General features: G+C 32.1%; 2 protein-coding genes, 1 long non-coding RNA gene and 1 pseudogene across 7 annotated transcripts; 2 read left to right on the top strand and 2 right to left on the bottom strand.

The window, feature by feature from the left end:
* The first annotated feature begins 788 nt into the window (after positions 1 to 788).
* On the top strand, positions 789 to 21,801 carry LOC123672170. Of its 5 annotated transcripts, none has more exons than XR_006746227.1 (8): positions 789 to 1,292; positions 1,410 to 1,602; positions 6,883 to 7,077; positions 20,238 to 20,363; positions 20,419 to 20,659; positions 20,763 to 21,248; positions 21,304 to 21,404; positions 21,488 to 21,801. It is a non-coding gene; the product is annotated as an uncharacterized LOC123672170 (long non-coding RNA). The 5 variants fall into 5 exon arrangements; XR_006746226.1 differs by having other exon boundaries at positions 20,752 to 21,248; XR_006746228.1 differs by having other exon boundaries at positions 20,419 to 21,248; positions 21,312 to 21,404.
* On the bottom strand, positions 1,939 to 5,258 carry LOC123672167 (parafibromin-like). Its single transcript, XM_045606165.1, has 9 exons — positions 4,505 to 5,258; positions 4,223 to 4,445; positions 4,020 to 4,168; positions 3,747 to 3,960; positions 3,507 to 3,684; positions 3,195 to 3,447; positions 2,613 to 2,836; positions 2,372 to 2,513; positions 1,939 to 2,194 (listed from the first exon to the last, which is right to left on the bottom strand). The coding sequence occupies exons 1-9, from the start codon at positions 4,639 to 4,641 to the stop codon at positions 2,158 to 2,160; spliced, it is 1,557 nt and encodes a 518-aa protein (XP_045462121.1). The 5' UTR covers positions 4,642 to 5,258; the 3' UTR covers positions 1,939 to 2,157.
* Positions 7,414 to 10,335, bottom strand: LOC123672169 (annotated as a pseudogene).
* On the top strand, positions 11,837 to 14,558 carry LOC123672168 (parafibromin-like). Its single transcript, XM_045606166.1, has 9 exons — positions 11,837 to 12,148; positions 12,208 to 12,430; positions 12,485 to 12,633; positions 12,693 to 12,906; positions 12,969 to 13,146; positions 13,206 to 13,458; positions 13,816 to 14,039; positions 14,139 to 14,280; positions 14,458 to 14,558. The coding sequence occupies exons 1-9, from the start codon at positions 12,018 to 12,020 to the stop codon at positions 14,492 to 14,494; spliced, it is 1,551 nt and encodes a 516-aa protein (XP_045462122.1). The 5' UTR covers positions 11,837 to 12,017; the 3' UTR covers positions 14,495 to 14,558.
* Positions 21,802 to 22,759: the final 958 nt, after the last annotated feature.

Below are 22,759 nucleotides of genomic sequence, written 5' to 3'. Positions count from 1 at the left end.
TTTCGAAGATACAGGGCGAACAACATTTTTCATATTTTTAAAATTAATAATAGTTTAAATAAAAATGCGTACCGCACTGTGTTTACTAAGTAGGTACAATTTATTTTTAAATTTGTTTAACAACATTCCAATTACTAAAAACGGCCAGTTTTTTGACTAAAAATTGATAAGTGCAGATGGTAAAGGAATACAGATTAAACACGGTTTTCATTTGAATTCGTTTTGTGATGTATTAGCAATTAACATTTTTTATTTTTTTTTTTTTTATTGGATGCTTGTATGCTGGCTAGAGGTGGTCATTTTCAACAGTTTTTGTAGGTTGAGTTGAATTTTCATGTAATTTTTCATAATAAAATGTTATTATCTGAAATTTTGTTTCCCCTATATCTTCGAAACAAATAGGTTTTTCAAAAATCATCAAAGGACAAAATATTCTTAGAATAGTCCAAGGAACAACCCCCTGAATTTTTGCCGCATGTTTAGGAAACACCCTGTATATCTGTATGTTTCCAAAACTCCGCCGCTGATCTCCGGAGATCTTCGTATCCAATGGCGTGCGTAAAAATTAAGATGTGAGAGCGTTAATAAGGAATGGATTTTTTTCATAGTCACGTTACTGGTAACACGGTTTTTCGTTGATCTAAAACCGTAAAGTTCGCGCGGAGCTGAATTAAGGTAGATCGAGCTCAAAACAGGTAGATAGGTAGATTAGTTCGAATTTAGGTAGATCTACCTAAATTTAGGTAGGGTTGTCAGCACTGTGTCAGACGTGCCCGCGGTCTTATACACAACTACCCAGTGTTCCCAACGAAGAAATATTGAGTTTACTAAAAAAATTCCACAGTATAAAGTTTATAAGTGAAGTTTATGTGTACCTTTTCTGGCTGCTACACCAGATAGGCTTGTTTGGGACAATATTTCGCAAAAATTTCACCTTTTGGAAATAAAAACATTAGTGAAAGGTGGTTTTATGAACAAATTAATTGTGGCCGAGTGTATAAATGAAGGCTTCGCTTCATTTTTGGAAATAGTCAGTGGAAGAATAGTCTCTATGGCTGATAGTATTTTTGATATTAGCGGTATTTTTCTAGTAAACTCAAAATTTCTCCGTTGGGAACACTGGGTAGTTGGTATTGTCTCAAAACAATATGGCGACGGTGAATATGGTCAATTCCTTGTTTTTTTATTCTGTATTTTCATTTATAACCATTAGAAGTGATATTATGTATGCCTAGCAAGTGTTTTTTGTGTGGTTTCACTTATATTGTAGGAGGTGAAATTAGTCTTCATAGGTGAGTTCCATCCCATAGGCGTGCAGAATCCTGATTTTTTTCCTTAAAGCATATATTCAGTTATAATTGAAAACAATCCAAAACTAATTTACACGACTAATTAATGTTTTTTTTAAGACTTCCATCGAATCAACTTGAACGAGAAAAATGGTTGTAGAGAATTTCTTGGAACCGACCGATGTTGGAAAAAAAAAATTTTTCTTTGCTCAAATCACTTTCCTGAAGATTGCTTCCGATTAATGATACTATGAAAGAGGCTTATACCAGGAAGTTTGCCTTCTCCTTCTGAAATCAAATTGGAAATACCTCTGTAAGTTGTAACGAGAACTTATTTTCATAATTTTTCGTATTTATTATGAAAAATTGGCGAAAAAATAAAACAAAAAGTATGGTACAAATCATCAATTTATTCAAAAAATCTGAGAGGAGAACAAAAGATAAAATACAAACTAAACATTAAAAACTAACAAATTTAATTTTCATTTTGAATCTTCTATTTTACAAGTCAACATTGTATTTCCTTTTTATTTTTCTTTTTGGCGAAAAAATAAAACGAAAAGTATGGTACATATCATCAATTTATTCAAAAATCTGAGAGGATAACAAAAGTTAAAATAAAAACTAAACAATAAAAACTACCAAATTCAATTTTCATCTTGAATCTTCTATTTTACAAGTCAAAATTGTATTTCCTTTTTATTTTTCTTTTTGGCGAAAAAATAAAACGAAAAGTATGGTACAAATCATCAATTTGTTCAAAAAATCTGAGAGGAGAACAAAAGTTAAAATACAAACTAAACAATAAAAACTAACAAATTTATTTTCATTTTGAATCTTCTATTTTACAAGTCAAAATTGTATTTCCTTAGAATCTAAGATGAGGTTTGAACTGCATTATATGCCTGAAAAAAAAAATATATGTTAATATTTTCTGTTAAAATCATCATTACTATTTGAAACAGTAAAATAACAAAGTACAATATTATTCATTGTTCAAAATAAATTTGCACCATATGACAATAATTTAGAGTTGAAATAGTTGGATCGAAAAACTTTGAATAATTTGGCAAAATACTTACTTATCTAATTTTTCCCAAAATACCATCAGTGCAGCTCTGTCTAAATGCCGTTTAGTTCTGGATAATTCAATAACCGTTACTGCCCATTTTGCAACATTAGCATCTATCTTCATTTCATCGTATTTCAAGTGGAAAGCAGCAACTGGAAAATGAGAAATAAGATTTAAAATATTGTTTAATTTGTAGGAAAAAACATGTACATACTCTCAACCTTTAAAATGATCAAGCTATCAATAGTTACCTTTTGCAAAAATTTCTACAGGGTTCTCCCAGGGATAACCCTTGAATTGCCAAGCTGGACCCATAACAAAAACTGCAACCACCCTATCCCAATCGATGGGACGCAACTTGGCTGGATTGTCTACCACGCGATAAGGAACGGTTTGATCATTCCTTCTTCTCTGAATCAGTACTTCACTATCTCTCTTACCACCTCCAGCTTTCTTTTGGTCCACTGTAACAAATCTGCAAAAAAAAAAAATAATTAGGTATACAATTGTGAAAATTCATTACAGTTTGAATATCACAAAAACCAAACCAAATATGTAGTAATAAGCTACTTAACAGCATAAAACATATTGTTCTATTTATTTATTGCTATAACAAGAATGCAGTGAATCAATCAAGAATAGGATCGAATCAATAATGAAAACAAATGGCTTTTGTATGATAAATTATTGCTTACAAATCCTAGTGACGTCAATGTTACTGGGTAAAATTGCGTTGAAAACTTGTTTTCTTAATTATTTTTTTTTGCAAAATATCTATGTGAGTTGAATAATTTGTCAAACGGCCTATTTCAAATCTGTAAAATTGTACTCACTTCAAATCTTGCAAAATATCCTTCACGTTGTACATTGATATTAACGAATTGGCTCCAGCAGGAATGATAATGATAGGTGTCCTAGATACTTTTTTTGGTGGAATGCCACTTTGTGGTGGCCTGTTATTGCTTGCAGCTACAGGCGCTTGAGGCTGGGGCATTTGTTGCTTAGCTTTTGCAGATCCCTCAGTCACCGATTTTAACGTCATACCATGATAGGTTCCCATAGTATCGATCTTGAATCCCTCAGTTTCTACAAAAAAAGTATTTGTTGATGACAATATTTTTTACAATAAGAATAATATCTGTTACCTTCTTTCAGTCTGTTGAACCTTTCTTGGTCGTACCTGCTGTATACTGATGGTTGTACAGCAGGTCTTATAGGAGTCTGACGAGGAGTTATGATAGGAGCTTGAGGCACTGGTCTATGTCTTCCTTCTTCTCTAGCTTTAATACTATGTAACATTGCAAGGATATTTTTGGCAAACGTCTGGAAATAACAAAATTAGCATCTACAAGATTTTAACTCAAATAAAGACCTTTTTCACTTACTTTGCCGGTGGACTGCAAAATAGTGTTTCTAGTTCTCCATTGTCTTTCCTTACTGATTATATCTTTCGTTATATCAACGTCAAATTCTAGAATGGCTTTGATATCATACTTCTGGCCTATGTCATCATTACCTTTGATTGTTGTTCTTTTCTTTGCTAAACGTTTAGCTTTGATTGCAGCAATTTTCTCAACTGACATAGCCTCTGATAAAGATCTAAAACATAACAATGGATTAAGAATTTAACATCCATAAGGATGTATTGCATAACCTACTTTATGTTATTCGTGACAGTAACTGTTGATTCTTTAGGTGCATCAAGCCTTGCTGCAAGTTTTTCTCGAACTTTTTGAACATGTGAATCCTCCAAACGAGGCTTTTTGGATGGAATATCTGACGCATCATAATCAGCAGATCTTTTTACCTGAAATCGGATAAACATTTAAACTCTGTCTAACTGAATAAAAATGAAACTTACTTGTGTTGGAAGCTCAAGTGGGGCACTCTTGTCAATAGCAGAGCAAGTTAAGGTGTCTCCATTTAAATATGCTAATAGTTCTTTACGGTCAGGTCTCCTCACAACTGGTATATTTTCTCCAGCTGCTTCTCGTACATATACTGGATGTGTTAAATTTGTATTTTTTAAAATGAAAAGTAAACATTCCAAAGTGTAATATTCCTTCTCTCCTTCTCTTCCCGATCTGAAAGAGATGGGTTATATCAAACACTAGTCCAGTCACTAGATGTAAAATATACTTACCCATACATCAAATAATTGGTTTTTACATTTTTGGGCCATGAAAATTCCCCAAATATTATTTGTCCATGTCTCTCAATGATTTCTTTTTTACTAACATTATATTGACGAAGTAAACTTAATGGATCAGCCATAATCATATTTATTTATTTACAAGCTCACTCGTATATTTCTATCAGTCATAAGTGTCACATCGGCGACTCTTATTTTCATCAGTGTTACCACTTCACTTCACCGAAATTTCACCCTCAAACACTGAATTAAACTATTTGTTATATAGGCGAAGCGGACACAGTGTTTGTGTTGCCTCGTAGATAAACAGTTAGTTCACTAATGGCCACAATGTATTAAATTGAAGTTGATTATCACAGAACACAGAATATGTTTATGGGTTGAAGAAGAAAAAACGTTTTCTTCTAAACAACGGTTTAGACACAGAATATAATCTAAGGTTAGGTTATGTTTCAAGTTATTGGGGTTCGCTGAAGTGATCGATGATTATTACAAATGATTTGCGATTCAAAAAGTTAATATGCTAAATCTCTTATTCCATATTCATTTATATAGCTTTATTAGGAGAAATATATGATTATTCTGTGGTTTTAGTAATAATCATAGAAATCATAACAAAAAATGAGAACCATAAAGATTTGACTATTATTCTATGCACATTTGTCAATTCAAAGATAGAACCACAGACTAACTAGTAACACAGACTAAGTAATCAATTAAGTAATCTGTGCTAGTAATCTGTGATAGAACATTTCTGCTAGTCAATATTTTATTAATGCCAAATTTTCTCATAAATGGATCATAAAAATATTTGATGATCAAAGAAGGGGAGTTTCATTTTTCTTGCAATGTATTAAAAATTTATAATCATTGGAATTTTGTATAATTAAAATAATAATATGTAATCTATCCATAGACCTTATATCAAATAGACAAGCCCTTAGAGAGAAATTCTGGCATGACGCCATAGACCTTATATCATATGATTTTGATCATATCATATGATTTTGATCATATCATATGATTTTGATCATATCATATGATTTTGATCATATCATATGATTTTGACGTTGACTCATCTAGCTCCATCTCTCTCTTTCTTATGCGTCATGCCAGAATTTCTCTCTAAGGGCCTGTCCATTAGGGATGTGTCGTTCACGAACGAACGAATCAAAAGACCCGGGTCTTCAGAACGAATGGTTCGATCGGGTCGTCTCTCTGAAAATGATTCGTTCGTTCGAACCGATCCGAATGAGCCAAACTTTCACTTTCAGTTCATTCAATCTGAGGATCGTTTAGGACCCAAAGATCCATAGAATGGTTCGTTATCCGAGCCTAAGAAGATGGGTTTCGGTTTGGACTGACCTTAAAGGAACATAATTATGGTAGTAATAAAATACATACATTCCGCAAAAATGAATCATCGGCTCGGCACTTGGCACCCGGTTTTGAAGAAAGATGATAGATAGTAAAAGAAACTGGGCTCTGTAATTGCACTCTCTTAGATGCACCAATTATTATTCCTTGAAAATGTTATGGTTTTAAATATTGTTCATTATTTTTTGGGAATATTTTTAACTATTGTATATTCAAACCTAACTTTGTAAAGTTGATCAAAATGAATATTTTTCGGGAACAAGATATATTAATTAGGGTTAATATCAGTTTGAGGGATTTCAGATCTTCTGTATTTATTTGGTTGGAATATATACAGGTAATGATCATTAGGTAGTTTTCGTTAAAATTAATAATTCAAGACCTCGTGAATTTAGTGTTCTGTACAAAGTACATTCATGATTTACTTCTACTTCTTCATTAGTCATTTGAATATTCCAAAATCATCAATTTGAACGAGGAATATATATTAGATTTTGAAATTTTTTCGAAAGATCCATAATCATCTCATGAACCAGATATCAATTTAATATATTCTGCCATCTCAGTAACTTATAACTTTATGATAATGGATAATCTCCTTTATGTTTATGATTATGTCTCAAAAAAAATCATTATCACAAATTCACGATCCGATTAAAAACATATCGACTAACAAATACAAAGCTGATATTATTAACTTAACATTCTTTACCAAGAAAAAAAAAACAAAGAACGAAAGAACCAGATCTACGGATCTTTGAATCATGCGCAAATCGTACATGATTCGATCTGAGCTAGTGAGCTGAAAAGAACCTTTGGGTCAATTGAACGGGTCTTTTGAACCGGGTCGTCTCAGCCATAGATCTGGTTCGACCCGGTTCGTCGAAATTGAACGAACCACACATCCCTACTGTCCATTTGATCTAAGGTCTATGCATGACGCATATGAAAGAGAGAACTAATTTACACGACTAATTAATGTTTTTTTTAAGACTTCCATTGAATCAACTTGAACGAGAAAAATGGTTGCAGAGAATTTCTTGGAACCGACCGATGTTGGAAAAAAAAAATTTTTCTTTGCTCTCAAATCACTTTCCTGAAGATTGCTTCCGATTAATGATACTATGAAAGAGGCTTATACCAGGAAGTTTGCCTTCTCCTTCTGAAATCAAATTGGAAATACCTCTGTAAGTTGTAACGAGAACTTATTTTCATAATTTTTCGTATTTATTATAAAAAATTGGCGAAAAAATAAAACAAAAAGTATGGTACAAATCATCAATTTATTCAAAAAATCTGAGAGGAGAACAAAAGATAAAATACAAACTAACCATTAAAAACTAACAAATTCAATTTTCATTTTGAATCTTCTATTTTACAAGTCAAAATTGTATTTCCTTTTTATTTTCCTTTTTGGCGAAAAATTAAAACGAAAAGTATGGTACATATCATCAATTAATTCAAAAATCTGAGAGAAGAACAAAAGTTAAAATATAAACTAAACAATAAAAACTACCAAATTCAATTTTCATTTTGAATCTTCTATTTTACAAGTCAAAATTGTATTTCCTTTTTATTTTTCTTTTTGGCGAAAAAATGAAACGAAAAGTATGGTACAAATCATCAATTTGTTCAAAAAATCTGAGAGGAGAACAAAAGTTAAAATACAAACTAAACAATAAAAACTAACAAATTTATTTTCATTTTGAATCTTCTATTTTACAAGTCAAAATTGTATTTCCTTAGAATCTAAGATGAGGTTTGAACTGCATTATATGCCTGAAAAAAAAAATATATGTTAATATTTTCTGTTAAAATCATCATTACTATTTGAAACAGTAAAATAACAAAGTACAATATTATTCATTGTTCAAAATAAATTTGCACCATATGACAATAATTTAGAGTTGAAATAGTTGGATCGAAAAACTTTGAATAATTTGGCAAAATACTTACTTATCTAATTTTTCCCAAAATACCATCAGTGCAGCTCTGTCTAAATGCCGTTTAGTTCTGGATAATTCAATAACCGTTACTGCCCATTTTGCAACATTAGCATCTATCTTCATTTCATCGTATTTCAAGTGGAAAGCAGCAACTGGAAAATGAGAAATAAGATTTAAAATATTGTTTAATTTGTAGGAAAAAACATGTACATACTCTCAACCTTTAAAATGATCAAGCTATCAATAGTTACCTTTTGCAAAAATTTCTACAGGGTTCTCCCAGGGATAACCCTTGAATTGCCAAGCTGGACCCATAACAAAAACTGCAACCACCCTATCCCAATCGATGGGACGCAACTTGGCTGGATTGTCTACCACGCGATAAGGAACGGTTTGATCATTCCTTCTTCTCTGAATCAGTACTTCACTATCTCTCTTACCACCTCCAGCTTTCTTTTGGTCCACTGTAACAAATCTGCAAAAAAAAAAATAATTAGGTATACAATTGTGAAAATTCATTACAGTTTGAATATCACAAAAACCAAACCAAATATGTAGTAATAAGCTACTTAACAGCATAAAACATATTGTTCTATTTATTTATTGCTATAACAAGAATGCAGTGAATCAATCAAGAATAGGATCGAATCAATAATGAAAACAAATGGCTTTTGTATGATAAATTATTGCTTACAAATCCTAGTGACGTCAATGTTACTGGGTAAAATTGCGTTGAAAACTTGTTTTCTTAATTATTTTTTTTTGCAAAATATCTATGTGAGTTGAATAATTTGTCAAACGGCCTATTTCAAATCTGTAAAATTGTACTCACTTCAAATCTTGCAAAATATCCTTCACGTTGTACATTGATATTAACGAATTGGCTCCAGCAGGAATGATAATGATAGGTGTCCTAGATACTTTTTTTGGTGGAATGCCACTTTGTGGTGGCCTGTTATTGCTTGCAGCTACAGGCGCTTGAGGCTGGGGCATTTGTTGCTTAGCTTTTGCAGATCCCTCAGTCACCGATTTTAACGTCATACCATGATAGGTTCCCATAGTATCGATCTTGAATCCCTCAGTTTCTACAAAAAAAGTATTTGTTGATGACACTATTTTTTACAATAAGAATAATATCTGTTACCTTCTTTCAGTCTGTTGAACCTTTCTTGGTCGTACCTGCTGTATACTGATGGTTGTACAGCAGGTCTAATAGGAGTCTGACGAGGAGTTATGATAGGAGCTTGAGGCACTGGTCTATGTCTTCCTTCTTCTCTAGCTTTAATACTATGTAACATTGCAAGGATATTTTTGGCAAACGTCTGGAAATAACAAAATTAGCATCTACAAGATTTTAACTCAAATAAAGACCTTTTTCACTTACTTTGCCGGTGGACTGCAAAATAGTGTTTCTAGTTCTCTATTGTCTTTCCCTACTGATTATATCTTTCGTTATATCAACGTCAAATTCTAGAATGGCTTTGATATCATACTTCTGGCCTATGTCATCATTACCTTTGATTGTTGTTCTTTTCTTTGCTAAACGTTTAGCTTTGATTGCAGCAATTTTCTCAACTGACATAGCCTCTGATAAAGATCTAAAACATAACAATGGATTAAGAATTTAACATCCATAAGGATGTATTGCATAACCTACTTTATGTTATTCGTGACAGTAACTGTTGATTCTTTAGGTGCATCAAGCCTTGCTGCAAGTTTTTCTCGAACTTTTTGAACATGTGAATCCTCCAAACGAGGCTTTTTGGATGGAATATCTGACGCATCATAATCAGCAGATCTTTTTACCTGAAATCGGATAAACATTTAAACTCTGTCTAACTGAATAAAAATGAAACTTACTTGTGTTGGAAGCTCAAGTGGGGCACTCTTGTCAATAGCAGAGCAAGTTAAGGTGTCTCCATTTAAATATGCTAATAGTTCTTTACGGTCAGGTCTCCTCACAACTGGTATATTTTCTCCAGCTGCTTGTCGTACATATACTGGATGTGTTAAATTTGTATTTTTTAAAATGAAAAGTAAACATTCCAAAGTGTAATATTCCTTGTCTCCTTCTCTTCCCGATCTGAAATAGATAGGTTATATCAAACACTAGTCCAGTCACTAGATGTAAAATATACTTACCCATACATCAAATAATTGGTTTTTACATTTTTGGGCCATGAAAATTCCCCAAATATTATTTGTCCATGTCTCTCAATGATTTCTTTTTTACTAACATTATATTGACGAAGTAAACTTAATGGATCAGCCATAATTATATTTATTTATTTACAAGCTCACTCGTATATTTCTATCAGTCATAAGTGTCACATCGGCGACTCTTATTTTCATCAGTGTTACCACTTCACTTCACCGAAATTTCACCCTCAAACACTGAATTAAACTATTTGTTATATAGGCGAAGCGGACACAGTGTTTGTGTTGCCTCGTAGATAAACAGTTCACTAATGGCCACAATGTATTAAATTGAAGTTGATTATCACAGAACACAGAATATGTTTCTGGGTTGAAGAAGAAAAAACGTTTTCTTCTAAACAACGGTTTAGACACAGAATATAATCTAAGGTTAGGTTATGTTTCAAGTTATTGGGGTTCGCTGAAGTGATCGATGATTATTACAAATGATTTGCGATTCAAAAAGTTAATATGCTAAATCTCTTATTCCATATTCATTTATATAGCTTTATTAGGAGAAATATATGATTATTCTGTGGTTTTAGTAATAATCATAGAAATCATAACAAAAAATGAGAACCATAAAGATTTGACTATTATTCTATGCACATTTGTCAATTCAAAGATAGAACCACAGACTAACTAGTAACACAGACTAAGTAATCAATTAAGTAATCTGTGCTAGTAATCTGTGATAGAACATTTCTGCTAGTCAATATTTTATTAATGCCAAATTTTCTCATAAATGGATCATAAAAATATTTGATGATTAAAGAAGGGGAGTTTCATTTTCCTTGCAAGGTATTAAAAATTTATAATCATTGAAATTTTGTATAATTAAAATAATAATATGTAATCTATCCATAGACCTTATATCAAATGGACAGGCCCTTAGAGAGAAATTCTGGCATGACGCCATAGACCTTATATCATATGATTTTGATCATATCATATGATTTTGACGTTGACTCATCTAGCTCCATCTCTCTCTTTCATATGCGTCATGCCAGAATTTCTCTCTAAGGGCCTGTCCATTTGATCTAAGGTCTATGCATGACGCATATGAAAGAGAGAGATGGAGCTAGATGAGTCAACGTCAAAATCATATGATATGATCAAAATCATATGATATAAGGTCTATGGCGTCATGCCAGAATTTCTCTCTAAGGGCCTGTCCATTTGATATAAGGTCTATGGATAGATTACATATTATTATTTTAATTATACAAAATTCCAATGATTATAAATTTTTAATACCTTGCAAGGAAAATGAAACTCCCCTTCTTTGATCATCAAATATTTTTATGATCCATTTATGAGAAAATTTGGCATTAATAAAATATTGACTAGCAGAAATGTTCTATCACAGATTACTAGCACAGATTACTTAATTGATTACTTAGTCTGTGTTACTAGTTAGTCTGTGGTTCTATTTTTGAATTGACAAATGTGCATAGAATAATAGTCAAATCATTATGGTTCTCATTTTTTGTTATGATTTCTATGATTATTACTAAAACCACAGAATAATCATATATTTCTCCTAATAAAGCTATATAAATGAATATGGAATAAGAGATTTAGCATATTAACTTTTTGAATCGCAAATCATTTGTAATAATCATCGATCACTTCAGCGAACCCCAATAACTTGAAACATAACCTAACCTTAGATTATATTCTGTGTCTAAACCGTTGTTTAGAAGAAAACGTTTTTTCTTCTTCAACCCATAAACATATTCTGTGTTCTGTGATAATCAACTTCAATTTAATACATTGTGGCCATTAGTGAACTAACTGTTTATCTACGAGGCAACATAAACACTGTGTCCGCTTCGCCTATATAACAAATAGTTTAATTCAGTGTTTGAGGGTGAAATTTCGGTGAAGTGAAGTGGTAACACTGATGAAAATAAGAGTCGCCGATGTGACACTTATGACTGATAGAAATATACGAGTGAGCTTGTAAATAAATAAATATAATTATGGCTGATCCATTAAGTTTACTTCGTCAATATAATGTTAGTAAAAAAGAAATCATTGAGAGAGATGGACAAATAATATTTGGGGAATTTTCATGGCCCAAAAATGTAAAAACCAATTATTTGATGTATGGGTAAGTATATTTTACATCTAGTGACTGGACTAGTGTTTGATATAACCTATCTATTTCAGATCGGGAAGAGAAGGAGACAAGGAATATTACACTTTGGAATGTTTACTTTTCATTTTAAAAAATACAAATTTAACACATCCAGTATATGTACGACAAGCAGCTGGAGAAAATATACCAGTTGTGAGGAGACCTGACCGTAAAGAACTATTAGCATATTTAAATGGAGACACCTTAACTTGCTCTGCTATTGACAAGAGTGCCCCACTTGAGCTTCCAACACAAGTAAGTTTCATTTTTATTCAGTTAGACAGAGTTTAAATGTTTATCCGATTTCAGGTAAAAAGATCTGCTGATTATGATGCGTCAGATATTCCATCCAAAAAGCCTCGTTTGGAGGATTCACATGTTCAAAAAGTTCGAGAAAAACTTGCAGCAAGGCTTGATGCACCTAAAGAATCAACAGTTACTGTCACGAATAACATAAAGTAGGTTATGCAATACATCCTTATGGATGTTAAATTCTTAATCCATTGTTATGTTTTAGATCTTTATCAGAGGCTATGTCAGTTGAGAAAATTGCTGCAATCAAAGCTAAACGTTTAGCAAAGAAAAGAACAACAATCAAAGGTAATGATGACATAGGCCAGAAGTATGATATCAAAGCCATTCTAGAATTTGACGTTGATATAACGAAAGATATAATCAGTAGGGAAAGACAATGGAGAACTAGAAACACTATTTTGCAGTCCACCGGCAAAGTAAGTGAAAAAGGTCTTTATTTGAGTTAAAATCTTGTAGATGCTAATTTTGTTATTTCCAGACGTTTGCCAAAAATATCCTTGCAATGTTACATAGTATTAAAGCTAGAGAAGAAGGAAGACATAGACCAGTGCCTCAAGCTCCTATCATAACTCCTCGTCAGACTCCTATTAGACCTGCTGTACAACCATCAGTATACAGCAGGTACGACCAAGAAAGGTTCAACAGACTGAAAGAAGGTAACAGATATTATTCTTATTGTAAAAAATAGTGTCATCAACAAATACTTTTTTTGTAGAAACTGAGGGATTCAAGATCGATACTATGGGAACCTATCATGGTATGACGTTAAAATCGGTGACTGAGGGATCTGCAAAAGCTAAGCAACAAATGCCCCAGCCTCAAGCGCCTGTAGCTGCAAGCAATAACAGGCCACCACAAAGTGGCATTCCACCAAAAAAAGTATCTAGGACACCTATCATTATCATTCCTGCTGGAGCCAATTCGTTAATATCAATGTACAACGTGAAGGATATTTTGCAAGATTTGAAGTGAGTACAATTTTACAGATTTGAAATAGGCCGTTTGACAAATTATTCAACTCACATAGATATTTTGCAAAAAAAAATAATTAAGAAAACAAGTTTTCAACGCAATTTTACCCAGTAACATTGACGTCACTAGGATTTGTAAGCAATAATTTATCATACAAAAGCCATTTGTTTTCATTATTGATTCGATCCTATTCTTGATTGATTCACTGCATTCTTGTTATAGCAATAAATAAATAGGACAATATGTTTTATGCTGTTAAGTAGCTTATTACTACATATTTGGTTTGGTTTTTGTGTTATTCAAACTGTAATGAATTTTCACAATTGTATACCTAATTATTTTTTTTTTTGCAGATTTGTTACAGTGGACCAAAAGAAAGCTGGAGGTGGTAAGAGAGATAGTGAAGTACTGATTCAGAGAAGAAGGAATGATCAAACCGTTCCTTATCGCGTGGTAGACAATCCAGCCAAGTTGCGTCCCATCGATTGGGATAGGGTGGTTGCAGTTTTTGTTATGGGTCCAGCTTGGCAATTCAAGGGTTATCCCTGGGAGAACCCTGTAGAAATTTTTGCAAAAGGTAACTATTGATAGCTTGATCATTTTAAAGGTTGAGAGTATGTACATGTTTTTTCCTACAAATTAAACAATATTTTAAATCTTATTTCTCATTTTCCAGTTGCTGCTTTCCACTTGAAATACGATGAAATGAAGATAGATGCTAATGTTGCAAAATGGGCAGTAACGGTTATTGAATTATCCAGAACTAAACGGCATTTAGACAGAGCTGCACTGATGGTATTTTGGGAAAAATTAGATAAGTAAGTATTTTGCCAAATTATTCAAAGTTTTTCGATCCAACTATTTCAACTCTAAATTATTGTCATATGGTGCAAATTTATTTTGAACAATGAATAATATTGTACTTTGTTATTTTACTGTTTCAAATAGTAATGATAATTTTAACAGAAAATATTAACATATATTTTTTTTTTCAGGCATATAATGCAGTTCAAACCTCATCTTAGATTCTAAGGAAATACAATTTTGACTTGTAAAATAGAAGATTCAAAATGAAAATTAAATTTGTTAGTTTTTATTGTTTAGTTTGTATTTTAACTTTTGTTCTCCTTTCAGATTTTTTGAACAAATAGATGATTTGTACCATACTTTTCGTTTTATTTTCTCGCCAAAAAGAAAAATAAAAAGGAAATACAATTTTGACTTGTAAAATAGAAGATTCAAAATGAAAATTGAATTTGGTAGTTTTTATTGTTTAGTTTATATTTTAACTTTTGTTCTCCTCTCAGATTTTTGAATAAATTGATGATTTGTACCATACTTTTCGTTTTATTTTTCCGCCAAAAAGAAAAATAAAAAGGAAATACAATTTTGACTTGTAAAATAGAAGATTCAAAATGAAAATTGAATTTGTTAGTTTTTAATGTTTAGTTTGTATTTTATCTTTTGTTCTCCTCTCAGATTGACATTGAACTCACATTCAGAAAATCGCTAATTTTTCTCTCATTCTGAATTGAACACATAGTTAATCTGATTGATTCGATTTGTAAAAGTGTTGAACATTTTAATAAAAGGAATTAGCGGTAAGTATTCCGTGAAATCTTTATCGGATTTCAATAAGTTCATGAAACTTATTGAAAGGCTGATTGTACACACTACAACAACTACAGACTTGTATAATAATAAAATAAATAGTTAAAACAAGAAGTGTTTCAATAAATATATAAAGTGAAACCAAAAACATGGTGTCAAGTGTGTGCTCCAAAGAAAGGTTAGGACGGCTGAGGTTCAAAAATAAACAGAAGAGAAAGCAGGCCGCCTTCCCAATTAACAAGACAAAGAAGACGATAGGACTAAAAAGGACCTGTTACATAAAAGATAACAAATTACAAATAAAGGAATAAAAATTGAAAAACAAAGAATACGTGGAAAAGGTGAAAAATAAATTGGAAGATAGTCTTTGTAGAAGAAGAAATTGAAAAAAATTGTTCTAAATGCTATAAGTGAATGAGGTAGTTCAAGAGGAAATTGTGTTGTTGATGATAATGCCTCGGATAGAAGAGGGAAGAAAATAAACAAAAGGAAGTAAAGAACTTTTTAAGTAAGGACAAACAATAGATAATGAACTAGGAAATGGACAAGAAAGTGTAGAAATTGAAAATTACTCTGGCGCAAGTAAAAGGCTGAGATAATGAGAAAAACGAAGCTCAAAAGAAGTTTCGGCCAATGACTTGAATTTCCATTCGTGCCAGTCCTCTTTCAGCCACTTGTAGTGGAAAATCCAGCCCATTTGCTTCTGATTAGAAAATGATTTTGATCACGATTACTCAGTTAAGACTATTATATTTTATTTTTCACCTAACTAACTAAAAAAAAAGTAAAAGCGTGTTATGTATTAAGGTTTTATATATTCAAGTTAAATTAAGTTTCACAAATAAATTTAGGTTGAGTGTTAAGATAAATTCATATTTAAGATGAAAAAAAGTGAAAGCGTGTTGTATATTGTAAATGTTGTATTTTGTAAAAAGATAAAGATATTCTGTGGCAATATTCTATGACCACAGAATATCGAACAACCTCGAGAGGAGAGAGGTTAGGTCCTCCCTCCCAACCAGGCGCGGATCCAGGACCCACTTTTGGGGGGGGAACTTTTCGATACTTCCGCCATTTTGGGACGTCATTTTTTTGCCGTTTATTAATATGGGTTTCCAAAAAATGTATTGAAGGTGAAATGAATAGAATAAAAAATGTCCCCTTACATTTACTTGTATTTTCAAATTATACACTGTGTCCGTAAAGTATGGAACAAATTCATTTTTCGCTTAACAGACCATTTTAAGAAATAATCGTGAAACAAGTCGATTTTTTATTTTAATTTACTGTATTTTGAAATAATGATCTAATATACAGGGTTAATTACTTTCGAGTAATGACGTCACCGTCATTTTTTTCAAATGGAACACCCCCATTTTGTCTCAATTTTCCGATTACTCTAGCTGAGCTGATCCCAAAAATGTATCACATTTTGATTCCAATTGGTACAGGATGGACAAAAATACATAGTTTTGTATTCCAAAACTGTATCACATATTGATTTCAATTGGTACAGGACCAATTGGAATCACTATGTAATACATTTTTGAAATCAGCTCAGATAAAGTAATCGGAAAATTGAGACAAAATGGGGGTGTTCCATTTAAAAAATATGACAGTGACGTCATTACTCGAAAGTAATTCACCTTGTATATTAGATTATCATTTCAAAATACAGTAAATTAAATTCAAAAATCGACGTGTTTCACGATTATTTCTTAAAATGGTCTGTTTAGCTAAAAATGAATTTGTTCCATACTTTACGGACACAGTGTATAAAGTAACAAAGTGTATTAGTTTTTTGACATTTTCTATGTCACTTGTGTTCAGTAGATTATGTCATTTAATCATAGAAAGATACAAGCTTTCACTTCAAAATGAACCACTTCTTTCTTCAAAATGACACTAGGTTCACTCTTTGTTTTCCAGATTTGGAGTTTGATTTTTTCAAGTTTTTTCTCATAGCACCTGTGCTTTACAAGATATTTAACTTGAATTTGGCATGAATATTCTAATTTAAAGTTTTCATCATGAACTTTTTTTTGGAAGACTACAGGTAGTTTAGAAAAATGTTAAAAAAAACTTTGATCGAGTACTACACTTTTTGGTTTCTTGTAGTTCTGTCCTATCTGCTACTGATTTCTAGAAAAAAATTTCAAACTATTCTCTAGTACCTAATACTCAGAAAAAGCCAACTTATAACGAAGATCCAGTTAGTAAGCTATGATGAATAAATTTTATTATAATTTTTGATACTTATTTACCGCATCTGTAGCGAAGATGAAGAAAGATTTGATAAACTGGTATAATCATCACAAAAAAATAGATTACAAGACTTACAAGACACACTCTGTATCTCGTAAAAACAAGGCGTTAACAGGCCCATATTTATAGGCCTTTTTTTATTATCCAAGGAATCTCTCATATTCCTTTATACCTCCAATTTTAGCAATCCATTCCTATGATTATTCAACAAAGCTAAATATTTCTCATGATAAACAAAAAAGGGAATATATTGGCAAGTAGGCCTGCTTTTATTGAAGATCATATTACAGGTCCTTTTTTCCGAAGTACCAACAAAGAGGAAATATTTCGCATGCACGTGTTATTATTCTTTCATAATTGTCTTTTTTTATTGCCATCCGTTCCAAGAGACTGCATCGTAAACCTCGTATAGAGTAGGTAACTCGAAACATCATTACACCCGAATAAGAGGAATAGATAATAATGTTAAGGGTAGGCGGAGGGCCTCGACCCGATATAAAATAAATATTCAACGTCTTGTTATGTTTCATGTGATAAGTAAAAAAAAATTCACTCAGGAATTGTTTTGTTGATGGAATTCTGAAAATTACAAGCTACCAATAATCATGTCCCCGGGGAAATTCACACTCGCCTCCTCCTCTCTCGACGGACTAAAAGGCTTGCGTAAGGCGGATAAACTAATTTTTTATTGCAGATTTAGATTCAACGTGATTTGAAATGCAAAAAGCCAAAGTTTGAGGTATGATTATAATAAAAATTTGTTCGATTCCAGATGTTACTACAGCACCATGTCAAAAATTGTTGCATTGGTAGAATTATATTCATTTAACATTAATTGAATACCAATGCAATATTTTGATCTTTACCATTATACAAACAGAGGTTTATATATATTGGGCAGGTGAACAAAAATAAGAACATCAAAGCCTTGTTGAGACTAAATTTGTGCTAGTACAATACAACAATTATATTTTGGGGTCACAAAAAAATTTCACAATATACAAATTAATAAATAGATAACAACTGCTTATTCTGGTCGTCTACACTCGTAGTAGGTATTCATATATTTTTCCCTTTCCCTCTTCTTGGGGTTCATAATTCTGATTGGTGAATTGAAATTAAAAACAATTGCTGAAATATCAGAGATAACGCCTGAAGATCTATACCCATCAAAGAAGCCACACTTCACACAAAAATAGATGGTTTGTCAAAGAGATACCGACAAGATTTATGAAGCGCAAAAAACTCTTGGAAATCGGGGTAAGCAGAGAATCACATGCCGACGCGCGACAGTAATATTTATGACCCAATTGCGGCATCTTTGAACGTGTTTATTGCGGAACGTTTGAACTTACATATTGGTCCATATTCATATTATTTCTAACCTTATTGCATTTCCATTCCGTATCCGAACTTTCAACATCTTTGTTTCAGAAATTGCGTCAAATTACATTTTTGCTGATCTTGTAATTATTTGAGCCTTAGTATGTCAAATTCTAGAAGGGCCGGCAAAATTTAAGAGGTGCCCGGGCCATTTGGGGGGGGGGGGAACGTTCCCCCAGTTCCCCCCCCGTGGATCCGCGCCTGCTCCCAACTAGGGATGTGTGGTTCGTTCAATTTCGACGAACCGGGTCGAACCAGATCCATTCCTGAGACGACCCGGTTCAAAAGACCCGTTCAATTGACCCAATGGTTCTTTTCAGCTCACTAGCTCAGATCGAATCATGTACGATTTGCGCATGATTCAAAGATACGTAGATCTGGTTCTTTCGTTCTTTGTTTTTTTTCTTGGTAAAGAATGTTAAGTTAATATCAGCTTTGTATTTGTTAGTCGGTATGTTTTTAATCGGATCGTGAATTTGTGATAATGATTTTTTTGAGACATAATCATAAACATAACATAAAGGAGATAATCCAATATCTCAAAGTTATAAGTTACTGAGATGGCAGAATATAATAAATTGATATCTGGTTCATGAGATGATTATAGGCCTTTCGAAAAAATTTCAAAATCTGATATATATTCCTAGTTCAAATTGATGATTTTGGAATATTTAAATGACTAATGAAGAAGTAGAAGTAAATCATGAATGTACTTTGTACAGAACACTAAATTCACGAGGTCTTGAATTATTAATTTTAACGAAAACTACCTAATGATCATTACCTGTATCTATTCCAACCAAATAAATACAGAAGATCTGAAATCCCTCAAACTGATATTAACCCTAATTAATATATCTTGTTCCCGAAAAATATTCATTTTGATCTTTACAAAGTGAGGTTTGAATATATATATGTAGTTAAAAAAATTCTCAAAAAATAATGAACAATATTTGAGACCATAACATTTACAAGAAATAGTAATTGGTGCATCTAAGAGAGTGCAATTACAGAGCCCAGTTTCTTTTACTATCTATCATCTTTCTGCAAAACCGGGTGCCAAGTGCCGAGCCGATGATTCATTTGCGAAATGGATGTATTTTATTACAACCATATGTTCCTTTAAGGTCAGTCCAAACCGAAACCCATCTACCTAGGCTCGGATAACGAACCATTCTTTCTATGGATCTTTGGGTCCTAAACGATCCTCAGATTGAATGAACTGAATGTGAAAGTTTGGCTCATTCGGATCGGTTCGAACGAACGAATCATTTTCAGAGAGACGACCCGATCGAACCATTCGTTCTGACTTCTGAAGACCCGGGTCTTTTGATTCGTTCGTTCGTGAACGACACATCCCTACTCCCAACTAGCACGTGTACACACTACAACAACTACAGACTTGTATAATAATAAAATAAATAGTTAAAACAAGAAGTTTTTCAATAAATATATAAAGTGAAACTAAAACACTGATTTCATCTTGAAAATTAATCGAAAGCTCATTTTTTTCTAGAATCCATCTGCTATTGCGAAATTCAAAGCACCAAAAGAACGTATTTTCAAATAAAATGCCTCACACTCATGCAGCCTTCAATTGTACAGCGAGATTAGAAAAAAGCCAAAAGTTGAAATTTCTTTCGTAAGTATTTATTTCTTTTAATACCCTCTGAATTTATACATAAAGGAAATATCAGTTCACAGTTTTCCAAAGGATGACAAATTAAGGGAACAGTGGATGAAAGCTGAAGAAGAATTGATTTCAACCCTTTTTCTTTGTTGAAAATATGCAGCAACCGTTTTCATCAACATGATTTATTAATATTCATGGTACAAAAACTCTGAAAAAAGATGTTATTCCTTCAGTTTTCAGTTTCTCCAATTATATGCCTGAGAGATTAAATTATGGAGATAAATGTCTTGAAGATAATATTGAAGGTACATTAATATTTTATTTTTTATGGATGTGAAATATCTATTTATTTTCCGTCCCTTATTTTATTCATTCATATAAATAATTATTGCAAAAGAAATTGAACAGGATCAGCCAGAGACAAAACAGCAAGAGATGGGGCAACCAGAGATGGTACAACTGTTTATAATATCAAAATCCTCTGCTGCTGCCATGGAAGATTTTCCCCCCAGATTGAATACTAATATTAGAAATACTAGAAATTAGAAACCTGGGAATGAGGATTTCAAAGAATGGAACACTAGACGAAGTAATATCTGAGAGAAACATCCAAAGAAAACCAATAATCTCAATGTTAAATAGGATATTATCGATTAAAAACATAAATGTGAATAATAAGAAAAAATTTACTCAATAGTTAGGAGCATAATAACTTACAGCTCTAAAGTGGACAGCAGCTGGAAAGTCTGAAAGGGACATGATACCAAATGATACAATAAAACATAGAATGGAAATAAGACATGATATTATTGATCTTAAGAACACAACAGTTGGTTTGGTACAGACAAGTCCATAAATACTTATGATACTAGGTGTGATTTAAACAATAATAATGTAAGTTCAATTCAAGAAAAACCAAATATGAAGTCAAATAGTTTGAAATTTTCAGTTTTTTAGATTGCCATACTAAAAATAATGAGGAACATATTCTGTGCCGTGGCTTAAAAATTCATCTTTAGAGAAGCTCATTCACTGAAAGGCTGAAAATGGGTATCTTAAATTGTTATTTAGTTGAAAATTACTTTTAACATATGTGAACAACAACTTATAACGTTATAATATGTATTTTTCAGGAAAAATTAATGTATCATAACTGATCCTTGGAGAGATAAGGAGAAGAAGATCCATAAATTTCAAGATTTGGAGGAGTTTAAAACTAAGAAGAGGAAGAGCTCAATCCTGATATTTTTTCAATATCCTGGATATTAAATGATTGGAAGAGTGAATATCGTCCTTAGTGGAGAGTGAGAAATCCGACTGCGAATATGTTCTTCCTCATGCGCTGATAGGCTAGAGTCGGACCATTTTTTAAATCATTTATTGTAATAATGTATTTCGAACAGCAATAAAAACTTAATGAATACAATTAAATAAATAAATAAGTTTATTTAATTTTTTTTAATTGCCTGTGTTATCTGGAAACAATTTTTTGAAGGATTTCACTATTATCAAATTGATAAGTGACTTGAACGAAACTAGTTGTAAGTAATACAAAATCATGGGCGCCCGCAGAAATTTTTCTCAGGGGGGGCAAAATGAAAATTATTGAAAAACGATAAGGCGTCCATGATTGGATTGAGTGAGTAAGTTATATTGAGGGTGTTGTGCTGAAAAATGAGACAATCAAAATCTCAGGGGGGGCCATGGCCCCCCCTGGCCCCCCCCTGCGGGCGCCCATGTACAAAATTGAAGAATGAAATGTAATAGACATAACTGATTGTATTTAAACGATAAAATTGTTTGTAAAAATGATTTTTCATTCTACCATCAATAATATTTGTACTTAGAATTTTGGTTGTCGAAAGCCAAAGTAATAAAATAGAACAACACAAATAGGAGATTACTAAGCAGTATACTTTCATTTTGAATCTTTAAATGGTTATATTTAAGAATTAGTCTATATTGAATTGATTATTCCAACCAAACATTTGAAAGAATGATCATCTTCACTCAATAATAACATAATATAATGATTTTCACTTGATAAAAATATATGAAAATTATTCTCATTTTAAGTTGCGATATAATACTATCTTAATAGAAAACTTCATTCTCGACCCTAAAGAAGGATGGAAAAATGTTTTCCTCCCGGCAGGAGTAGAAGTACCATTTTCCTCCCTGACTGATAAAAATGACGACCTTAAAAGTAGTAGAAAAGACTATATACATACCTAAGGAAAAAATGCTTTCCTTTCTTGGTATATAAATGATAGAAATATCATTTATTATAGCGTTTTCCATAAATTCTCAAACAAAAATTAAACTTTTGATAGTCGAAAATAGATTAATATAAGAAAGATTTCAAGCAATTCTAACCCTCGTTTACATTGCTTAAATTCCAATAT

Source organism: Harmonia axyridis, chromosome 2 (genome assembly GCF_914767665.1).
Source record: "Harmonia axyridis chromosome 2, icHarAxyr1.1, whole genome shotgun sequence".
NCBI lineage: Eukaryota > Metazoa > Arthropoda > Insecta > Coleoptera > Coccinellidae > Harmonia > Harmonia axyridis.
The sequence above is the reverse complement of the archived record's forward strand: the minus strand, read 5'-3'. Positions and strand labels throughout refer to the sequence as shown.

Bases quoted from the DNA above. Each gene is read 5' to 3' on its own strand.
- LOC123672167 (XM_045606165.1), bottom strand. From the start codon at position 4,641: ATGATTATGGCTGATCCATTAAGTTTACTTCGTCAATATAATGTTAGT. The intron at 4,169-4,222 runs GTAAGTTTCATT...ATCCGATTTCAG, and splicing joins CACTTGAGCTTCCAACACAA to GTAAAAAGATCTGCTGATTA. The intron at 3,685-3,746 runs GTAAGTGAAAAA...TGTTATTTCCAG, and splicing joins TTTTGCAGTCCACCGGCAAA to ACGTTTGCCAAAAATATCCT.
- LOC123672168 (XM_045606166.1), top strand. From the start codon at position 12,018: ATGGCTGATCCATTAAGTTTACTTCGTCAATATAATGTTAGTAAAAAA. The intron at 12,907-12,968 runs GTAAGTGAAAAA...TGTTATTTCCAG, and splicing joins TTTTGCAGTCCACCGGCAAA to ACGTTTGCCAAAAATATCCT. The intron at 14,040-14,138 runs GTAACTATTGAT...CTCATTTTCCAG, and splicing joins TGTAGAAATTTTTGCAAAAG to TTGCTGCTTTCCACTTGAAA.